Source organism: Apiospora marii, assembly GCF_038362585.1.
Source record: "Apiospora marii strain CBS 49790 chromosome Unknown utg000007l_segment0_segment0, whole genome shotgun sequence".
NCBI classification, from domain to species: Eukaryota; Fungi; Ascomycota; class Sordariomycetes; order Amphisphaeriales; family Apiosporaceae; genus Apiospora; species Apiospora marii.
Window position 1 is genome coordinate 755,565 of NW_027117379.1, and position 21,819 is coordinate 777,383.

General features: G+C 53.3%; 6 protein-coding genes across 6 annotated transcripts; 3 read left to right on the plus strand and 3 right to left on the minus strand.

The window, feature by feature from the left end:
• Nucleotides 1-586: 586 nt before the first annotated feature.
• Nucleotides 587-1,531, plus strand: PG985_010645 (uncharacterized protein; the record flags this gene model as incomplete). The annotated part of the gene is made up of 2 exons (XM_066830413.1): nt 587-947; nt 1,026-1,531. 2 exons carry the CDS (start codon nt 587-589, stop codon nt 1,529-1,531), a joined length of 867 nt encoding a protein of 288 aa, XP_066681095.1.
• Nucleotides 1,532-2,071: 540 nt separating this feature from the next.
• Nucleotides 2,072-2,508, minus strand: PG985_010646 (splicing factor; the record flags this gene model as incomplete). Its single annotated transcript, XM_066830414.1, has 2 exons — nt 2,072-2,365; nt 2,506-2,508. 2 exons carry the CDS (start codon nt 2,506-2,508, stop codon nt 2,072-2,074), a joined length of 297 nt encoding a protein of 98 aa, XP_066681096.1.
• Nucleotides 2,509-2,970: 462 nt separating this feature from the next.
• Nucleotides 2,971-4,338, plus strand: PG985_010647 (uncharacterized protein; the record flags this gene model as incomplete). The annotated part of the gene is made up of 1 exon (XM_066830415.1): nt 2,971-4,338. The coding sequence occupies one exon, from the start codon at nt 2,971-2,973 to the stop codon at nt 4,336-4,338; it is 1,368 nt and encodes a 455-aa protein (XP_066681097.1).
• An 800-nt stretch (nt 4,339-5,138) lies between these two features.
• Nucleotides 5,139-5,991, plus strand: PG985_010648 (LYR motif-containing protein 4; the record flags this gene model as incomplete). Its single annotated transcript, XM_066830416.1, has 3 exons — nt 5,139-5,204; nt 5,379-5,543; nt 5,797-5,991. 3 exons carry the CDS (start codon nt 5,139-5,141, stop codon nt 5,989-5,991), a joined length of 426 nt encoding a protein of 141 aa, XP_066681098.1.
• Nucleotides 5,992-7,446: 1,455 nt separating this feature from the next.
• Nucleotides 7,447-8,910, minus strand: PG985_010649 (phosphoserine phosphatase; the record flags this gene model as incomplete). The annotated part of the gene is made up of 1 exon (XM_066830417.1): nt 7,447-8,910. One exon carries the CDS (start codon nt 8,908-8,910, stop codon nt 7,447-7,449), a length of 1,464 nt encoding a protein of 487 aa, XP_066681099.1.
• A 5,223-nt stretch (nt 8,911-14,133) lies between these two features.
• PG985_010650 (phosphoadenosine phosphosulfate reductase) lies at nt 14,134-15,111 on the minus strand (the record flags this gene model as incomplete). Its single annotated transcript, XM_066830418.1, has 1 exon — nt 14,134-15,111. The coding sequence occupies one exon, from the start codon at nt 15,109-15,111 to the stop codon at nt 14,134-14,136; it is 978 nt and encodes a 325-aa protein (XP_066681100.1).
• Nucleotides 15,112-21,819: the final 6,708 nt, after the last annotated feature.

Here is a 21,819-nt window from a genome sequence, read left to right on the forward strand (position 1 = left end):
CTTGCGACAGCAGTAGTATATCGTGTTACTGAATGGGGATATCGCGGTCGGGTGGCTTGGCTGAGGAGCCGTAACCGGCATCCTAGGCAAATCGCACCACTGGATATTTTTCGTGATATCATGAAGACCAATTAAGAAACAGAACCAAGTATTAAGACATACACTATACGGTAACAACTCCTGGCTTCATCCGAGTCTATTGACTAACACCGTTGAGGAGCCCAGAATGCGCAGGGACTTTTACTGAAGCTATCCGATAAGACCAAGCGATAAAGAAATATGTGGGACTGTGACCAGGGACTGTCAATCAATTAAACCTGCCCGCAACAGGAACGCGCGACGCGGTTGCTGCTGCACTTTAGCTACTAGGTATCGACTGGATGCCCCTCCATCTCAATCTGATGGATAAAGGGCTCGATACTTGCGCATAATTTACGCACGCGTCATAACCCAGCCTGGAGTCTTGGTCTAATCGAAGAGCTGTATTAGTTGTATCTTCAGCCACCACCAGTCTTCATTCTACACCATCCAGCAGCTCTACCAAATCACTTGATTTTCTGTCGACCCGCGAGGTGCTGGACTCACGATGCCGACGCAGACCCAGCGATGCCGCCGCGACGAGGACGAGGAACCCCGGCGAAGATCCCGTCGTCAAGTCGATTCCGACGCCGAGGAAGCTTCGAGCCAAGATGAAGATGGCGATGTCAGCATGGGTGGCGGTGGTGACGAAGCCCAGCTCATCAAGAAGCTGGTGCGGTATGCTCTAGCATGCGAACACGCCAGGATACCAATTAAGAGGGATGGTATAAGAGAAAAGGTCCTAGGTAGCAACTCGAGATCTTTCAAGACCATCTTCGACGGAGCCCAGCTTCAATTGCGCCACGTATTTGGCATGGAGATGGAAGAACTACCAGTTAAAGAGAAGCGCACACTTAAGGAGAAGCAGAGTAAGCGCCCCCATCGCCCCAATTCTTCCCAAACCCTTCGATGACCCGATCAGACGCTGAGTTCTCTACTTCAAATAGAAGCTACAGCTAGGAAAGCCACTGGTGCGACTTCTTCGAGACAATATGTCCTGGTAACGACCCTTCCCCCGGCGTACAAGGTACCGGAAATCATCGCGCCGTCCCGAGCCCCGAGCGCCCGCGAAGAGGCCGAGTACGTCGGCTTCTACTCATTTGTGATAGCCATCATCACCCTCAGCGGCGGTGAGCTGAGTGACATGAAGCTCAAGCGCCATCTCGCACGCGTGAACGCCTCTCAGAATCTGCCCATGGACAAGACAGATAATGTCCTCACCAAGCTTGTGCGTCAAGGCTACCTCGACAAGGTAGTAGAGAAATCAGACCACGGCGAGGATGATACAGTAACATGGTGCGTGGGCACAAGAGGCAAGGTGGAATTCCCCCCGGAGAGTATTGCTGGCATCGTCAGGATGGTTTGGGGAGCCGATAAACCCGACGATTTCGAGAAGAAGCTTAGTAAAAGTCTTGGACTGCAGCAACCAGGCGAGGATGAAGCTGGTGCGTAACTACACAGGTATACATACACCCAAGGCAGGGAGGGTCATGATCATTCCCACGTCGCAATAATTGCGATTAGCGACTTCGTATTTGGCGTTGGAAGGAACTTTCTGGACGGCGTTGCAGGAAATAGGAACACGATGATCGGTGTGTTATATTATACCCGCCAACGGACTTGGCAGCTATTTCAGGACGAAACTGTCCTCGAAGCGATTACTTATAATCTTCTACCAGTATCCTCTCCCACATTGACACTCGTGAATCCTCGAAGCCAGCCATGAATGCAAGCTTAACTTGCCAATTAGGTACACGTACCTGCTACATCCCCAGTAGCGTCGCTTCCTCCTCGTACATTGCGCAAAGCAGTTGGATAGGGTAACGCAATCCGGCTACTGCGTCATTGATATGTGCACTCGAATGGATGTCTATCGTGTAGTTTGGTTCCGTATCCATTGAGGAAGGCCATTGTATAGGAGTATTCGTTGCTTGCGCTGCTCTGGCTTTTCATCCCTGTCGGTTCGTCAAGAAGGGCCTACTGTCCCTACTACTCATTCCTGCGCTCGTGGCGTCGGGGGTGCCATGTACATCTCCTGGTCTTCGCGAGGCGGCGGCGGGCCGCAAGGCTGGACCATCTTGCGGAGGAGCTGGGCGCGCAGCTTGGCCGAGGGCTCGTTGAGCGCCAGGCTCATGTAGGCGAGCTGCGAGGGGTGGCCGACGATGGAGCTGTACGTGTCGCGCGCAATGTTGGTCCGCCACTCCCACGACGTCGTGTCCGGGTGGCCGGTTCCGACGTACTTGGCCTGCAGGCGCTCGAGCTCCTGCTGGGTGCGAAGTTTGTCGGCCTAGAAGCGAGGAAGGAATTATTTGTTAGTTTGCGATCGATGGATGCGACAAGATGAATAAGCAGCTCCGTGGATGGTGCTGGACGTGATCGCGTGGCGCTATCGCGGAAATATCGAGATGGGGACAGGGGAGAGCTTACCATGTTGTCTGCAGGATATCAGTTCTGGTGATGTCCTGGATGCGACGGACGGTAAGTTGTTTGGCTCTTTCGTCGTCCGTTGCTCCTTACGAGAAAGTTACTGTGGCTAGAGGTCATGTGGCGCACGCTTGGACCCTTATCCCAACCTTCTTAGCAGACCAAACTACCCAGTCCGCAAGACAACCGTATTCATTCAATTGATGTCCTTCCATCTCTAATCGGTAAATTATAAACACGAGCATTTCCAAGTACTCTTACTATTACTCAATTCTTCTCAAAATATCGCCCTCCGAGTGGTGTTCTTGTCAAACCTTGGCTGGCGTCAAAGCCATCCAAAGTTTAGCAACTTTGTCGAGCAGCAGGGTCTACTGAAGATCGGCGCCGCAATAAGTTGGCCAGGGCTTCTTTTGCCTCGGAACAGTTGAGTTGTATACTCAGTCGAGTCTATCATACTTTTGTCACAATATGTTGGAGCCCTGGGACGAGGTTCTCACCCAAGAGAAGGAGAGGCAGTCATGTGCAGATGATGTTACAGCAATACAAGCAGCTTGTGTGGCGGACCACAACAAGCTGCATGTCGCTGAATGCACCGAGTGTTGGCCGAGGCTCCTCAACCGGATGCGCGATCGCTATCTCAACTCGGCCACCAAGGAATGGTTCTCGGGCAGGCGCCTGTTTCTTCAAGACCTCGACACTTTGTTCACGCAAGCTCATGAGTACAAAACAGACCTCAAGACCATTGAGCAGAGGATATCTGATGAGAAGCGGGAATGGTTTCGTGACAAAGTCAAGAATCTGGGCTTCCAGTCGGCCGTCAAGTCACCAGCTGAGGCCAAGACCCTGCAGCAAAAGCTGAACGAGCGCAGCATACCAGTCGAGGAGCTCGTTCCGGAATTCAGAAATGCCCTGGGCGAGGACGTGAGCGGTAGCCAGAAACCTCTGGATGATTTGCTGGAACGATTGAGGACCGCCAAGACTCCTCAATCAAGAGCTGAGGTTTATGTCGACATTTTCTTTCAACCGGGAAAGGATACAGAGAGCGTTGCCAAATCACAGAAGTATATTGAGATGATTCGCAATGGGACCCCCATCGCGGACGTGATCCACATAATGCTTCGCGACCGCCAGGCCAGCAAAGGAAATCAGGAACAAAAACAGGCCCTTCAGAAGAAACTCGAAGAGCTCCGTAGGGCCAAAGCGGCTCACGAGGTGGACAAGGCAAAAAAGGCGAAACTCAAGCAAGAAGCCTTGAGCGCTGCGGCAGTTGAAGACGTCGCGGAGGTATGCCTAGCCTGCTCGCAGACGATTCCTGGCGACTACGCTTCATGTCCACTTTGTGACGTGCTTGTGGAAACGTACTCGATCCGTAAGGAACCAACATTCTTCTGTCCAACTGAAGAGTGTAGCGTGAAGGGACAAGTACGTATCTTAACCCTCAGTAGCCCTCTCTATTACTTACAAGATGGACAGGATGCGCACTGGAATGAGGCCCATGAGTGCGCCTCGGGAGATCACTGCACCGACTTACAAAAGGAGGATGTGGACATGGACGGAGACAACCGCATCACCGTACTGTGTCGAGAATGCGTTGAGGCTTTCAAGGTTGAGTCAGTCTTCTGTTCTCCTCAGTGCTATAACGACAACTTCCAGAGGCACCGAGAAGGGGTCCACCTGTCCGAATGGGCCAAGATTGGGGAGATCGCTGATGACGATGACGATCTTGAATACCTGCCCGGCGACGAGTCGAAATATCGAGCCAAGAAGATCGAGAAACACTATATAGTCTTCGAGGATGTTTTAGCAGACCTGGTGAAAAAGGCAACAGCACCGTAGGACTGGCTGCTGGCCCGATACCAAGGGTGAACGAAAACTCTGGACTATGGAGGGGCGCCTGACTGATTTTCCGGTAGTCCACGACGTGAAGAAAGGGGGCCTTCATTGTTGTAGATATTGTTTTATGTTGGAAAGTTTGGACCTAGGTGCCGACCAGGGTTGGTCAGCGAATCCAGCTTTCCCCGGTCAATAATTGGCCGGCCCCTTGGGGGTTTGAAGGAACGAACAACTCCGTTTTCTACGATACGGAGGCAGAGCGAATATATAAGAATACGCCCATAACGTCACAGCTTGATGCCCCGTCACGGAGCGGCATTGTACTTGCAATGTCCAGATGATGTTTCTGAGTCCGACTTGGAGGCTTACGCCGTCTCAAAAGTTGGGCTCATCTCAAGTACAGCGAGATGGCGGGCCCAAGGACTGTAATATGTGTATGTAGAAAGCCTTGGCAGCAGCCCTTTTCTGTTCTGCGCCGAGAAAGCTCGGAGGTATTGTGTCTAGTAAGCGCTGGGAAGGACGGGAAGCTCGGGGTGTAGCCGCTTAACCCCGGAGTCTTGGCGATGACGAGCGGCGACCGAAATGTGGTGGCCGACGCTAAGAATTTTAGGTACTGGAGTACCATATTGTTATTAATCGCCAACGGAATTTGCCATCAGGCGTGTAATTGACGGCAGCTTTTGCATCATTCCCCCCAATCTCGACACAGCTCCAGCGCATAGAGTTCTATATTTGTTCGACTCAAAACCCCATCGCGCTTCCTCACCCCCGAACAAAAGGAAGCCCACGAGTTGCCAGCGACCATGGCGACCAACGGCTCCATCGTTTCCGCCTTGAAGGGCGACCTCCCACAGCAAGCCCGGTCATTGGTAAGTCCAGGCGCCCTTCCTCATCCACACACACACACACAGCATGCTACATCGGGTTGTGGCTTTTGCGCCGCTGAGAACGCCTACTTCTTCCACGACGAACGCTGAATGCCGCCTCGTCGTCCCCTCGTGAAACCCAAGCGCTGCTGCTAACGACGAACTCGCGAAAAACAGTACCGATCATTATTACGACAGGGCCGCCAATTCCAGGCCTACAACTTCCGCGAGTACGCCCGCCGCCGGACCATCGACGCTTTCCACGAGAACAAGGGTGTGTCGGACCCGCGGGAGGTGCAGGTGTTGATGCAGAAGGGCTTGAAGGAGCTGGAGTCACTGAAGGTAGGTCTTATCCCTCTTCGAATATATATGCCGGGCTCGGTGTCTCTGGTCCGAGAAGATGCGATGGCAACTTGTGGCTGCAAGGTGGAAATTGCTTGTCTTCCGCTCGGCTCCGGAGGGGCTCCGGAGGGGCATTGGAGGGGCAAAGCCTCATTTCAGGCAAGGCCCGGGGAAACCTCTTGGGAGCATGGGGGAATACGATAATCAAGCGGCAAGCAGTGCTTGGGAAACTGGCTAACTCGAAATAATGCAGCGCCAAACGATCGTCAGCCAATTCTTCCAATTCGACCGGTTAGTGGTTGAAGGCGGCATGGAGGGCAAGCAACATGGTAAGTCCGGCGACATTGCGCGGACAAAGGAGCAAGGGTGCGTACTAATATCCAACCCATCATCCTCCATTGAATCCAAACCCCTAGAGACTAACGAAGCCCCGTGCAGCTGGACTTGAGAGTCCGTCATGGACCTACAGCTGCGAAGAGACGCTCTTCACGTTTGCGGGGTGTACTAGAAAGGGTGTACGATAGGAGGCCGGCGGCAAGAAGGTGTGGCCTCAGAGCTAACAGTCATGCAAATCAAAGCATTTCTGTGCTGGGTATCTACGGATTACTCGCTGCTCACAGAGAGAGAGTCCTTGTCGGGGCCTGTTCCCGGATGATTCGGTGGGCTCAGGGTCTATAGAGGCGTTGTTGCGCTGAAAAGCATGGAAATGATATCCAGGAATCCCGGCTCAAAGATATTTGGTCACCTAAGCCTGTCATGTGCCGCTTTTGTTGATGAGTGCGTGATTATGTGAATATGTGCCATGAAGTTGAAATAAGCGTTTTAAGCGTTTTGGCGCTACCCCTTTTCTCATGAACAACAGACAACTGCAACTGCAGTTTACTAGATGAAATTGCCCATTGCAGGACGAACAAAAAGAACGTCAGTATTTCTGCAACCCGTCAGGTTTGGTTCAATGTATTGCTGTCAATAGAAAACAAGACTACCAAGATCCGCGAGACAAGCTTTGAGTGAAAAGGGACAAAACGACATTTACAGATATGTAGACCTCGTACGTAAATGGCAGAGTTTCTAGCTACTAAGATAATGTACAATTATTCGCTTTGGTATGGAAAGGCGTTCGAAAGGGGGTCTCGGTAGGAGATGACAGTACCCGTTGGTGAAAGAGATACGGTCTCATCGGCCATGGTTCAGCATGTAGCTAGCTCCATCTAACTATGTCTTCAAGGATAATAGTGAGCTGAGATCCTCATGTCCTTGCCCACTATCCAGCAAAGAAAGAGGATCGATGGTTTAGCGACCGGGTATGCCAAACGCACACTTCGAACGGCTTGCCTACCAGTCGAGCTAGTCGTAAAAATCTATCTCTAACTCTACTTCCACAGGTGATGGAATGTCTCTCGGTTCCTTTGGGTCTTTATGTATCCGCGGATGATAGCGTTATCTTGGGATCTCAGTAGTATTGCATGAATCTCACTCATAGTCCAGCACGACATATACCTTGATCGAGTTGGGATCTGAAGAGACTGGACAAAACCACGAACTCATGACGGGGATATGTTTGTAATGTTTGAAATTTTATACTATGTTTTCTATCCTATACAATAGACAGTTCCCGGAAAGGGGGCCACACTACTTCAAAGCGGGAGACAGCAGACTCGAGGCACCCATTCCTCTTCTCGAGTCACAAGGCGCAGGCCAGAAAGGGTCGGGTTCTTTCACAATCTTGATTGTAGGAGCGAGGAAGTGGTTTTTCTTTTGGCGCGGATTCTCATCTACGCCACAGCGCATGAACCTACCTCCCACCGAAGGATCTTGCGTACTTTGGTTCCCAGTTCTAATATAATCAAAGGCTTTCTTCGTCATCTCATCTCCTTCTTTCTTTCTTCCCTCCTCCTCCTCCTCATTCGCACAGCGTCTCGAGGTCTTCCCTCGTGAAGCCGAACAGGTAGAGCAGGTCGAGCAGGCTCTCGCCGTTGAGCCGGGCGCAGGCCTCCATCTGCACGCGCGGCTTGGCGTTCCAGGCCACGCCGAGCCCGGCCGCGTCCATCATGAGGAGGTCGTTGGCGCCGTCGCCGACGGCCACGACCTGGTTGAGGGCGATGCCTTCCTGGGCGGCGATCTCGAGCAGCAGCTCCCGCTTGCGCTCCTTGCCCACGATGCGCCCCTTGACCTCGCCCGTGAAGCGGCCGGCGTCGTCGAGGACCACCTCGTTGGCGTGCGCGTGGTCGATGCCCAGCTCCCCGGCCAGCCAGCTGGTCAGGGGCAGGAAGCCGCCCGAGAGGACGGCCGTCTTGACGCCCAGGCGCTTGAGCGCCTTGATCAGCGACGGCACGCCCGTCGTCACGTCGAGCACGGGGCGCAGCTGCTCGAAGATGCTCACGGGCAGGCCCTTGAGCAGCTGCACGCGCTCCCGGAAGGCGGCGTCGAACTCGAGCTCGCCCAGCATGGCGCGGTGCGTGATGTCGGCGACGCGCTGGGCCAGGTCCGGCGGGTCCGTCAGCGTCGCGGCGAGCAGGTCGATGACCTCCTGGGTGATGAGGGTGCTGTCCATGTCAAAGACGACCAGGCGCGGGTGCTTCCTCCAGAGGGTGCCGCGCTGCAGCGCCACGTCGATGTTCCATTCGCGCTCGAACCGGTAGATGAGCTCGTGCTTGCGCAGGTCGGCCAGGGACAGGAAGTCCTCGGCGGGCCCGGGCGACAGCGTCAGCTCGACCACCAGGGGGTGCTCGGGGTCGTCCAAGCACCTGTGCGACGAGGTTATCTCGGAGGAGCCCGGGGGCAGCGGGAAGGTGGACATGAGGTGCAGGAAGGAGGTGATGCACATGGGCGAGACGTAGGAGCCGTAGAGGTGGTCGAGGGGCTCGGGCTCGTTGGCGGCGCGCGGCTCGAGGGGGAAGTCGTCGAAGTTGGTGGTCGGGGCCATGTTGGCGGGGATGTCCGAGTCGGACTTGGGCAGGCGCGGCGAGGGCAGGTTGTCGTTGCTGGCCGAGGCCTGGCTGCTGGGCAGGGGCGTCGACTTCTTGTTGGCCTTGTACATCAGCGTCGCGATCAGCTTGCTCGACTTCTGGCCCCGGGGCGCGGCGCAATTGGGGTGGGTGAAGTCATGGCTGCCGCCGTCTACTATGCGGGGCGGCTCGTCTTGGGACGGCACGCCGTTGAAGGGACTGAAGGGCTTGGCGGGCGATATCCTCGACGACTGCAGGTCCTCGACGACGGTGTCGATGCCGAAGTGGCCCTCGGGCTTGCTGGCAGGGCCACGATATTGCTGGTGCTCCTGCAGGTAAGAAGAGCTGCTGCGCATGCCACCCAGCTGCGGTCGCGCCGGAGGCTGCCTGTGAGCCGTGGCGGGGTTGCCTTCAGCCATGATTTGGGAATTGACTTTTGGGGGGAGCGAGAAGCCGGAGAATAAGGACGCCTAGTTTTTGGAAAAGAAAGGGTTGTGAATGGAGGGGGCGGGGTGACGATATGTTTGTTGTATGTAACTCCGTAGTCAGGTAGGTCATATATTGTATTAAGGTTCTCGGGAATAAAGGTTTTCGTTTCTTCTTTTCTTTACATGGAAACGTCTGCAGATCGTCGCCCGAGGCTTTTCGGCGAAGTTAGGTTGGTGGTTGTGACAGCTGACTGACTGACTTGACTACCTGCCAGTAGAAAGAGCAGAGGAGCGTTTGGCCCGCTGACCGAAGCGAAGGAATGGGCCCCAACCACGATGCCCATTGCGCAACCAAGAACCCACGGCTAGGCCGACGGGGCGGTTGCTTGCATCAACTCAACGTGGGTTGGCCCGGCCCGTTGGCTGTTTCGCGACAATGCGACCTAGACGAGACGGTCCTCCTTAGCCTCCAGCACGTGCTGGCTTCGACTACAGTATATCCTCTTGTCTATCCTCTTGTCTTCCTCCCCTTGACGACTTGGGCATCCTTGTTTCGAACTTTCAAGGCACTGCTGGCGTTTTAAACTTGGCGATTACGAGCCCAACAAAAGTCTTATATCGTCGTTGCAGCATTGGCGCATGGCAGAAGAACTCTTTGACCGTCGGCGGCTTATCCAGCTCGGCCCCATCGCCAGATGTTGTACAGCGACCATATACCCCGCCAAAAAATGCCTTGCAACTTGGGACCACTCGGTCCGTTCAGGAACGCCGGGAAATTGTCGTACGACAAAAATCATTCTGGCGTCACAGGTGACTGGAAGTTTAGGAAGATCGGCAGGGACTTCGGCTTTCAAGGCGCCCTAAAACCCAAGGGCACTCGCATTTTCGTTCTTGTTTTGTCCAAATATAGCGGCGCTACTCCGTACAGAGCAGTATGCCCTGTTCTGAGTGCTGACTGCCTTGATTCGGCCAGGTCGGGGGCCTAGGGCCCATGCCGCTTTTACTACTACTTGGCTTCTGCTTAGGTTAGTCAATCCATACGCGCGCTCTCTTGCGCAAGACAAAACGGACCGGCGACAGAAAACGGTAGGCTGGTAGGTTAGCTTGTTATGTAGCTGACTGCACCCTGCATCCCGCATCCTGCATCCCGGTCCACCAAAACACTGAAGGTATCGGTATAATACTCGGCGAAAGGGCGTCGGAGCTCTTACATGCAATCAATCATTTCATTTCTTGCAGATCAGGGCTGCAGCTGTCCTCATGGGCTGCTGAGATCGACAATCTTCGTTAGAACTCATGGCTTAGACAAGTCTATGTATAATGAAGTCTTGCTGACCCGAGTTGCTATTTATGGTCCAAAGCAAGGTGGGCCGTCCCCATACCAGCCCATGATTCTCAATCAAGCTATCCATTGCGTTCTCGTCCTCGTCTATGTGACTTTACGAATCCTGGATCATGCTTCATACTCCTTCTTTCTGCCTTGCGCCGTTTCGGCGTCACGTTGACGGCCTACGAGTCTGGCCATAGGGCCCGCAAGGGCCGTTTGGCCAAGAGTGACTTATTCCAGCCAGTGTCGTTGAGGAAAGGGCGATGGCCATATCACAGCTGATAGCTACGTCCATCCCATCACCACATCAAGCGCCATTCACAGCGGCCAGGACAGGCTTCTCTTATCCCATTTGCTGGTGTGACAGAGGCGGCCGGAAGGGATGCGTGCGTCGCTGTTCTTACCGTTCTTGAAATGATTGGCCGTCTGTGACGGTGCAATGTTATCAAGCAGCTCACTGACTCTATCGCGTGACTGGCCGGTCTACTCCAACCCCTTCAAATCGGCTTCGGTGCTAAGAGGACGCCCCGTGCCAGTTATTATGGCACACCTGAGAGATGGCCACGAGCCTGCACAATGTGGGAGTACCGAGCGCGCTAGGTGGCACCCAGCGGTTTGAGGCGATTCAGAATAAGCTGCAGGGAGTATGGTACTGTGAATGGAACAACGGTGAGAGCTACCCCAGAAGTGGCTCAGAGGGGACCCCAAGTCCGGTATCTTGTCAAATCAGAAGACTTTACATGGGTGGGACATGGTAAGGTCGAATAATAGGCAGTAAAAGGGGGAAGGGGACCATCAGAAGCGCAAAGCCAAATGCGACATGATGGGACCTCATATAGCTCGAAAAGGAAGACTATAACAGCAGGCGGAAATCAGGCTATGATGGCATGGCACCAATGGCTATTGGGGAGTTCACATACTGGCCAATGCAGATGCAGTTGACACACATGAAGGTCAGATGGCTTGACTTATAAGAACGCCCTTCATTTGCAAGGAAAGGGGTCCCTTCTTGGACACGTAAAACGACCACTCAAGTCATCTATGTTTGGCAGTTACTGTAGGTACTTTGCACCTAGCAATTTAATAGTGGCCCTGGCCATGATGCTGAAAGCACGAGTGTACGGCTATATCCAAACTCTCTGAGGCTAGCACCCGACTCTAGGGCATCCTTCGTAATTGCACAGGACGATCTTAGATGTGGAGAAATGCCATCTGAGGTTCGGAAGCGTTACGACTGGGTTGTTGCAAAAAGCATCGCCATCACTATGAATGACAACGTACACGTCCCGTGTTCACGGCATGACTGAGCCCTTCCCTTCTGTACGACCTACCAGATAGCGAAACACAGATGTTGTATCTCGAGCACAGAGAAGAACTTCTATTTGCCCACCCTAACATGATCCGGAAAGTCAAAAGGCGCTTAGGGATGGACTCAATGGCATACACACGAGACAGATCAAGCCTTCCGCTTACACGCCACCAGTGACATCACCTCACATTCGCTGAACGAGAACTTGATGGGGATCCTGGTGCTGAGTTGCTTCTCCTGTGCCACCAAACCCACAACGTTGATCACGGTTTCTACCAAGTATAATGACCTTTGATATGTCGGTACTCTCTCCGCCAATACCATCAGTCTCAAAGAAACTCTGAGGCGAGTGGGCTTCGGGTCCTGGCGCCACTTGCTAGAGCCACTGTTTCGAATCGCCCGGCTCCATTGAAGCGTCGCCAAAACGTCTTGAAAGCTGTAGAGCGGCCAACAGGTTGCCCTTGATCTGTCTAGGACCACCTACATTGGGGACCTCATGAAGATATACCCATATGTCAAAGTGTATGCGGTATGTTATATATTGAGTACTTGCTTTCAAAAAGCTCAACTTTCCCCATTTCAACACAAGGGCGCCAGATACTCCGACCAGCTCACTCTACTGTCGCTGCCGGGTAAAAGGGGCGGGACTCTAAGTCAGCCAACTTGGGTCCTTCGGAGTACACTATGCTGTTCAAGTGTGCGCTCTTGCAAGGTACAATAGGTTCAGCTGTCAACGTACCACCGCCCCTTTCTCATTGCAGCTAGCTAATAGAGCCTGTAGACTGGCAGAATATCTAGGCATAGTATGGACAGAGAAGCTGCCTTACAGCTCAGGGCGCATTGATGATGCGCGCGGCTAGGTTAGGGGCAAAGCCGAGCCCGAAACGGGCCTCCTAGAAGGAACATCTCAAATCACTTGTCCTTCTCATAGCTGGGCACACCCGAACGCAGCAATCCCAGCTATTGGTCCAATAGCCTCCCACATCCTATCCAACTTCTGGGTATGATCCAGGGGAGCTCTCTTGACTCAGACATGGGAAGGCACCAACGCAGACCGACTAGTTGTCTGGGCCCGGGTATGGCAGCAATCCTGAAGCGCAAGGTTGATTCTAGAGCTGTTTGGTGTCAGAGACAAAGCCGATGCATAGACTATGGCCACAACAGCCTCGCAATCAGCATCGCTTCGATCAAGTAAGCGAGCATGTTAGTCTTCAAGGCCGGTGCCGGCATCGACTGGTGTATCGAGAGATATCACGAGTAGCTCAAGTTTGATGACAGCTGGGGCATCCAAGGCGTCCTCGCCAGATATTAAGAGACCAAAATACTCATTAACGATTTCCTGATATCGACCTCCAAGGCTGTCAAGTCTATATAGGTCTTGCCGCGGCAGGTTATCCTGTGCGAAGAACGGATGACGATGCATGAGCGACTGCCGCTCTCAAGAAGGTCCAAGTTCTACCAGTCGTCGAATCAACCATCATATGTCCCCATTCACATACACGGCTGCGTTTGGCGTTGGTTCACTGGTAAGCCGTTGAGCTTCGCCGTGTATTAGTGTTGTAGGTGGCGTCAATATTTGACATCATGAAATGCTTCCTTCTCTAGGTTATTTGTTAGAACTATTGCGTTGCGAAGTTCGCATGTGTCTGCATCCTGATTATACCATGTACAAGTAGCGTTAATATATTGCGGCCGTATTTAGCTGTGGCGTCAGCTCCGAGTATGGACATCCAGTATGTAGGAGAGTGAATTGATATGCGATGTTGTAAGTCTCGAAAAGCCATGTTCTGATTGGAGCAGCGAGCGGGTCACATGGGGGAAGAATTAGAACGAACGGAGGGGGAAGGCGGGCGGATTGCAATTCTCGCCGCCAATCACCGCTGCCATCCAAGCCTCGCATCCACATGATATGGACCTCGACTCAACATCATCAATCCGGGGTGTGAGATGGTGCAGCAGCAGCGGCGGCAAAGCAGTCTATCCCAAACCTTGAAACGAAAGGACCCTGATGCGACTTTGGCTTATGTATCAATCGGCCGTTGACCCGGGTCGTCCCTTCGTCTTCGGGCCGCTCCGTGGCAAGTCCCGAGAGGATGGTTACATCACATCACAGGGTACGGTCATACGATCACAGTTCGAAGGCAGAGAAGGGGGGAAACACCGAGTGAGTATAATGTAATGTTTTGTTTTATTATCAAGGTATAGTTCTCTATCTATCGTAAGCTTGTTGCTCACTCGCTGCTAGATGCTGACTCGCTATCCGCTGCCAGACCAAACCATATGGTAACAACCCCATCCGAAAAGGAATAAGGGATGTTCTCGAAGACGCCACTATTTTAACAACAAACACAAATAAAGGATAAACTCCTCCGCTTGCCTAACTGATCGCCTGTCCCGAACGCCTTTCCTGGGGCATGGATATCCCAACTCCTGAAAATGCTGCAGCAAAAATTCCCAAAGAGACCCTTGCCGGGTCTCGCTTCATATATATCGTGAAATGAGTCTTCACTTCTTATTGCCCGGCTCTTACATCATTGAAGGACGGAGAAGTGGTGTGGAGAGCAGTGGTAGTGCTGATTCATGCAGCAACCTCGACACGCTGTTCGATCTCCACCTTCTCCAGGGCGGCGGCGAGCTGTTCCTGCTCCTTGCGCTGCTGCTCCTCGAGGAACTGGGCGTAGCGGGACTTCTTGTTGTGGATGCCGCACTCGGTCTTGGCCTGGCCCTTCCAGCGGCCGGCGCGCTCGTCCTCGCCCTCCTTGACGGGGCTGGTCGAGTGCCAGTCGCCGACGGACTTGTAGCCCTGGTCCAGCAGGATGTTGTAGGGCACGTTGTGCTCGGCGATGTAGTTGCGGACCTGGGCAAAAGACCAGTCGACCAGGGGGTTGATCTTGACGATGCCCGTCTCCTCGTCCACCTCGAGCACGGGGATCTTGTCCCGCTGGCCGCCCTGGGACCGGCGGCGGCCGGTCAGTTCGGCGGCCACGCCCAGCTCGGCGTACGCGCGCTGCTGGGGCTCCACCTTGGCGATCCAATCGTACAGCTCCTCAGAGGTCTCGTACAGCTTCTCGCCGTAGCGCTCCTCGAACTCGGCAACGTTCTCGGCGCCCGAAGGCTTGTACACGTGCAGGTTGACGTTGGGGTAACGGGACCGCACACGGTCCACGAGGTCGTAGGTCTCGTTGAAGTGGTAGAGGGTGTCGAGGAAGATGAGGTCGATGGAGGGGGCTTCCGGGTCCTCGGTCTGGATCTTGGAGAGCACATCGATGGCGACGAGGCCCGACAGGCCGAAGGCAGTGGACTGGTACAGGTTGGGGAAGAGGGCCTTGACGAAGCGGAGTCGGTCTTGCACCGACATACGCTCAAGCTGCTGGTTGAGGTGGCGGATGTGCGGCTTGGTCAGGCTGATCAGGGGCAGGCTGGTGGTAGAACCGGAGGCGGAGGAAGCTCCCGACGCATAGCCGGATTCGAGGTCGGTGGCGGGTGGCGACTTGGTGTCTACAACAGGCCTGACGGCCGGGGAGGAGGCGAAGGACGACATCTGGGTGGATGCCATTGTGGGAATGTGGGATGTGGGTGATGAGATTGGAGAGGACGACACTTGTTGGGAAATCGCCTTTACTGGTTCTTCAAGAGTATTCAATGTGAGTGTGTGAAGGGGCACACCAGTTCTTTATAATGGGAGCTAACAGCAGTTGGCAGATGGGACGAGATATTTGCTTATGAAAGCTTTGTATGACGACAGAGCAGAGTGTCGCGTGATGAGGGATGGGTATAGGTTTACTTGTTTGGGGTATAAGTCTGGGGAAGTTCAGACAAGAGTATGGGAGAGGAGGGAAGAAGAGAAGATATGTCCTCGGGGAAGGGAGAGGGAAGAAGACGTTCGATTTTCTATCCCGGGACTACTACTCCAGTTGCCTACCTGTGGTTCCTGGTTGGTGGTTTGGTTTGTAATTCCACATAGACTGGAGGGGACTTACACCAGCCGCCCACTGGGTGGCATTAGTAATTGCGTGCTGGGAGGGGGGCCGCATTATTCCTCCCAGCAGAAAGAAGTATTGCTTGGCTATGGCATTGGTACAAGTAGTGAGAATTGCGTGATTGCGTGCTTTGCTCCTTCTGAGCTGGCAGGCAGTGAACTCTGTCAGAGTGCCCATGATGCTTACCAAGTAGCGCCCCTGTCGAGATCAGATCTTTGGCTCTGCCGTCTGAAAATCGATCACGACATCCGCGCTAGGCCGTTTGCGGCCCAAGGCTCCGTCGCTGATTGGCCGCTTAGGGGAAAGCCCGTTCTTTTTTTAAGGCAATAGCTGAACAAGTCACTGAAACTTTGCATTCTTGGACCGCAACGCCCGGTCGCCGTTTCAGGACCGTCGGGCTTGAAGTATACAATACCACTCCCAGGGTAAGAAAAAGCCATGGGATTTTCTATTCCGCGGCCAAAAAAATAGGCAATTAAATCAATCTACAGTAGGTAGGGGAATTCCCACAAGTCCCAAACGTCAGACTTTTGCCTCGTCCGTGGTGGTGACCCACTGTCTCCTGGAAGCTATGGAACATGATTCCATAAGCTGGCCATATATCGTACTTAGACACACGCATTACTGCTTCAGGGTAGGTCCTGTGTTGTTTGTAGATCCCAGGATGACACCATCACTGAGCTTGATGATCACTGATAAACGACATATGTGTGCAACTCTGTCTTGTCTCTTCTCTTACAGGCCAGGCATATGGCGTCAGACCGACCAGGTCTGTCGATATGGATGGAAGAAGGGTCAACGGCACGATATTGGGTCCAGAGGGCCGAGGCGTCCATCCCAGCGCCCAAGCCGAACACCGAACCTCAGACCCTGGCACCTGGACAAGTTGCCCTCTATGTACGATGGGGCAGGCTTGCAAGCACGCCATCGCACCTCTGCATGGGCTCATCTTGCAACCCGAGGCTTGTCGTCTGTTACGGGTAAACTGGACTTGATTTAAAAAGCGTATGCAACCCCGTGAGTCGCAATAGGTTGATGCACGAGTGAACTCTCGTCGTCCTCCTTCTACAGGGTGTGTGTGTGTGAGAGAGTGACAGGCAAACAGTGACACCTCATCTCATGCATCTCGTCTCTCCGGCGCCTCCCTCTCCGCGATCCCCTGCTGGCGGGTTTGGTTTACCTACTTGTCCGGACGGGCGGGTCTGAGTTAGGCCATGCTCTTCCATGGCTTGCTCGTAACGCTCGTGACCGTCCAGAGAGAGGGAGAGGCTCGGCAGAGATCGTCACAATTATGCAACTGCACATTTGCCAATCATTGCGTGCGTTGACGTGCTCAAAGGCGTGCTACCTACCCGTACAATGTCAGCGGCGCGTGCGTAAGCCTGATAAGCAGCGCTCGTTGGTACACATGGACGTTGCTGTGCGTACGCAGATAGGCAAAGGTAGCCGGCAAGTCGGTCACACCCAAGGGGTTTGCTGGCCTGCAGGGGGCGTGGACCAAGTGCAGGGCAGGAAGGACCGAACAATCACGCCTTCGTTTCTGACAATGGCGTGCTCGAGGAACGATGATGCTAAAAAGTGAAAGAGGGGACTGGGGGAAAAAAAAAAAGTAGGCATAGGCAAATGGTTGCGCGAGCCGTTGCGGCCGCCGGCGCATGTCGTGCTTTTTGGCGTTGGAAACGAGACCACAGCCGTCGTTTTGAGGCTGACCCTGCAACCGATAGCCAGGTTTGCCGCCCCCGACAGCCTAGCTTGCAGCCGCATCTGATCGCTACCCGGCTGCCCGACATCCGCCACTCCTTCCTGCTTTTGGACCCCCCAGCCTGCAGATCTCCAATGATACATCATACATGTGACCGGCATTCTAGTGCCAAGGGTTCAATTCTATGTACAATTACGCTGCCCGCTCCTGCAGGCGCATTCAGCTTATATAATCAGGCCTTTCTTATTCTGATGACCAAGCGGGATGGATTTCAACCACTTTACATACAATCCCTAACCCACAGTCAAGCAACCCGGTATTTGTGGTTCATCTGCGACGACGTACGACATCGGCCGACGGCATGGCGAACGTTGTATTAGGGGCTCTCACTCCGCGTTTTGCGCACGCGTCTCCATACCAACTGATACGTTCGTTACATTTACTGTCAAGCTGGTGAGGGAAGGAGACCTCGGGGTATCCGTTCTGCCCATGGCGGAGGCTTGCCATCAGGAGCCACGCATGGAAATCAACGAGACCTGAAATTCAACCTATTCAATAACCACACCCGTACAGGAAGTGTTATCTGCCCATGCATGTTTCCAACATCCGTCAGGGCAAAGGTCAGACGGTCTATAGCAACTTGTCACCACAAGCGGCAACTGACACATAAAAACCACCGCCGCATCAGATGTGTTGGACGTCGAACAAGCTGGCAGTGCACGGGCTTCGGAATTCGGTGTCGACGATCTAGGTATCTCACTGGCGTGCGCTGGAGACCATGGGGCGCCCGGGGAGCATATGCGTGACATTTGCATATGGGGCCTATCGATTGCTACGCTCACTGCTCCGAAACTTTAAATCTTGCACGGTGGTATCCCGTCTTGAGTAGCCCATGTCAGGTGAGGATAGTCCCATCAGAGTCGGATCAGACCGATGTGCCCCACGCAAGGCCGGAGCCGTAGGGCCAGAAACTCAAGGGGAGGTGGTCTAGGCCAGTATCCCACGGAGAGGCGGGTCACCGCGACGATAATGCTGCCTATAATCACGAACGATTCCAGGACGATTGCCTATCATTCCTACGGGCATGGCCATGCCAAGCTGTGTGAAGTCTGATGGACGGCATCGGCTGACAGATACCGTTCGACACTCTCGAATGTTCAGCCACGGACGAGGCGAGATTGGACTGGTGTCCCTACCCTCTCGTCTCTCGGAGCAGACCGGGACGCAAGACTGGAGAATCCTATCTGCGAGCCTGTGGATATTATGTATAGTGGGTTGCGGGACGATTTACGATGAATATTCCTCCTGAGCCCTCCCGATGCAAGCTTGATACCCCGACGACATATTTGGAACGAAACATTTCTTCTCCACGCAGGGAATTGGATGGAATTCCCATGGGCTCTGATGCAGTATCCGCTACTGTGGAACTCTGGTGTACTGAGCGCAGATGGTTCTCTACTTCAACGCATCAGTAGCAGAGCCCCCGAGAACATGACAATAAGCGTCTCTTGGTACAGTGGGAGATACGAATCCAGACCGCATATCCGGGTATAGTACGCTTGTTGTGTCAATATCGTTACCCTCGAAGTGATGGCAAGCCACGTGGTGGGAAGTCATGGTGATAAAACACACGCAACACGACGCGCTTGTATAAGCGCGACATGGGATATTCTCGGCACCGGAATTCTTGATAAGATGCCTATTTCCACCAGCTCAGCGAATTCAGAGGACTGTCTAACAGCAGCCAACACTAAGCCAATGAGCCTCTGCTTCTTCTCGGGACTGCCATCGGGCCAGTCGCTTCCCATCACGCCGCAGCATATCCTGTCCCAAGACTGATCGTGTCAGAAAGATGATCGTTGCGCACTGCAAGACGCTAAACACTTTATTTAGCACAGCCCCCTTGGCGGTCGCTCTCTGGGATGCTTTGTCTTTTTACTAATGAGAAGGAGAATAGAGATGGCTTCTACGGGTGCTGGGGGTTTGCTGATGATAATTCAGTACCCAGTTGATGGCGGCGCATTTGAGTTCAGAGAGGGCTTGGGGACATTCCATGGCAACACCAAAGCTTGATCCCTTGGTTGCCCCTTCGAAACAACGGTCTACGCTGACCAACACAGACGTATAAACCAAATTGACATATGATTCCCTTGACCGGGCTGGTGTAGCCTAGCGGTAGTATTCTTATTCATATACTTAAAGGCAAGAGGGTTCAATTCCCTCTGCGGTCACTTATTTTTCTTTTTCCTTTTGCCCTCATCATGCCTCTCCGTCAATATGGCGTGGCGGTCAAGATTATTTAAAGAGCCCTTTGGGTCCTGAAGCTATCCCGAGTATTGCGGTCGATGTTTGGAAAGGCAAGTATATATTGAAACTTACCCAGAATCGAGGTTCAAACCACAGTACATCAGATATTGATAGATGCGCAGCAAATTATTCTCCACTTTGGCAATAGCGATGGCGCTCACTTCCTCTCCGCGGCCATCCTGGAATTTCACCAGATGACGGTGCTATCGTGAGAATTCATGTGATTCGAGACAAACTAGAGGTGGTTCGTCTAGTTCATGGCAGACTGCGACGACTTTCGAGAACCTCGCTTGAGAGTTCAGACTGTCCCTCGCGGACGTGTGTGTACACCGTGACTCTTTCCGTCCCTCCATCCCCCCTCTTCTCAGCCGCCCTCGTTCCTCAGTACAATCCTGCCCCTCAGCGCCGCTCTCGCCAAGCTCTGCGAAGCGCTAGCCGGAAAAGGGCGTATGAAGGGATATCAACTCTTGCTGGATGTTTTGACGGCTCCCTTATGGACGCGCGCGCATGTGCGGCGGTGCTGCAGCCACGTTCGTCCGCCGTGATAAGAGCAGGGGCACTCGCGGCAAGTCACCCTTATCAGCCTGCAGCGAACCTGACGAGCCAAGGTTGGTGGCATCTACTGTGTATGTATTCCAGCGCAGAGGGACCTACAGTCTCCCGTCCGAAAAAAGACGGGGGTTGGTATGTCGAAAAAATCGATCAGTATATTGACTCCCGCCATTAGACAGCAAGCAGCAGCTTTCATGCCATTGGGACATTTACTGGCCTTGGTATCTAATGAACATGCACGGATATATAAAATAATTCGCCAAAGTCGAGGTCTTCCATGACCAGCTCGTAAATATATTCTTCTTTCATCCAGGCCATAGCACCGAGCAACAGTAGGAAACCACTGAGGCATTGCACGGATCTTGGATGTTTGCTTCGAGAGTTGAGGGGGCGACATAAAATAGTCTTCAGCAGCTGAGAGGGCATAGCCAATAACTGCAATATATCCTGCCAACACATTGGCATATGTCACATGCGGTTCCTTCTGCGCAAGTTCAGCCAATGCGACGTGCATTAAGACGAGTTGCTCTAGACCTCAAAGACCCCAAGACATTGCCCAGAACATCCGCCAAGATATATTGCCCCCCCCTCCCAAGCTACACTCGGCGGTCTCGAATATGCAGAGTGAGTGCCAGGTAGGTAGGTCGTCTTACACCATGTATAATTGACAAACTGGGGTGAAGCATGGAGGGTTGCGTCGTTGGCAACTGCGCTAGATATATTGATGCGTTCCTAGTCGTGAAGAGGCTCAGGCCATTTTAGGGCGTCGTCGAGCGACTCGTTAGAGACCAGCTAGCTAATGTACGCTTGTGGGCAGTTTGACGGCAAGTGCCTTTTCTTGAACCCACCCTCGGCCGAGAGCCGTCCATCAGTATATTCCGAGGAGAGCCGAACTATAGGCATCACTGCTTGTTATGTCATCGTTGTGACGTTCAACAAAATATGAGCACGCTGCCATCCACAAGCCTCGCCAAAAACACCAAATCGACACCGCCGCGTTTAAGAACAATCGGGTGGGTGTATGTGGTTCGGCCGACTCTGTACTACCTACTGTATGAACCTGAATGGACCTGAACTTTTGCTCCGCCGCCCTGGGAACCAAACCAGTTTCAATGCCGAACTTCCAGGCGAAGCATGCAACGGAGTGGATATACCATCCCTGGTCTTGGACCCCGAGAGGAGCCGTCAAAGCGAGTGAGTGGTCGTTGGCGACTGATGGACTGCGAGCAAGCACGAGGGGGAGGGGACCCTGAGCGACGCTGCTTTAAACGCCGAATGAAAAAGCAACCCCCACCAAAGTAATGCACGAAAAGTAAACGTAAAAACGACGACCTCCGGGGCGTAACAGACCGGGACGTCCCGTCCGTTACTGCTTTTGAAGACTAAACGCCCCCCTGACTTCAACGGCCTCCCGAACAACCTTGATGTATATAGGCGGATTTTACGCATTTTCCTATTGCAAATTACGATATCAAACTTAGCACCCCTTTTTCGATAGTGCAAGCTTCAGTTGTCCAATACGCATCTCAGCAAAATGCAGAGTGTCAGCCTTGTGGCTGCTGAGACAGTATTCACTCAAGGAAAAACGCTTCGTTGATAGAGACGAACTACAGTAGAATACACTGGCAAATACAACAACCTCAAAACTCCCCATCTCCCGAGCCCTGCTTATTTACACATTTCCCAAATCATAAAGGAGAGCGAGCTAGCACGGACAGCAACC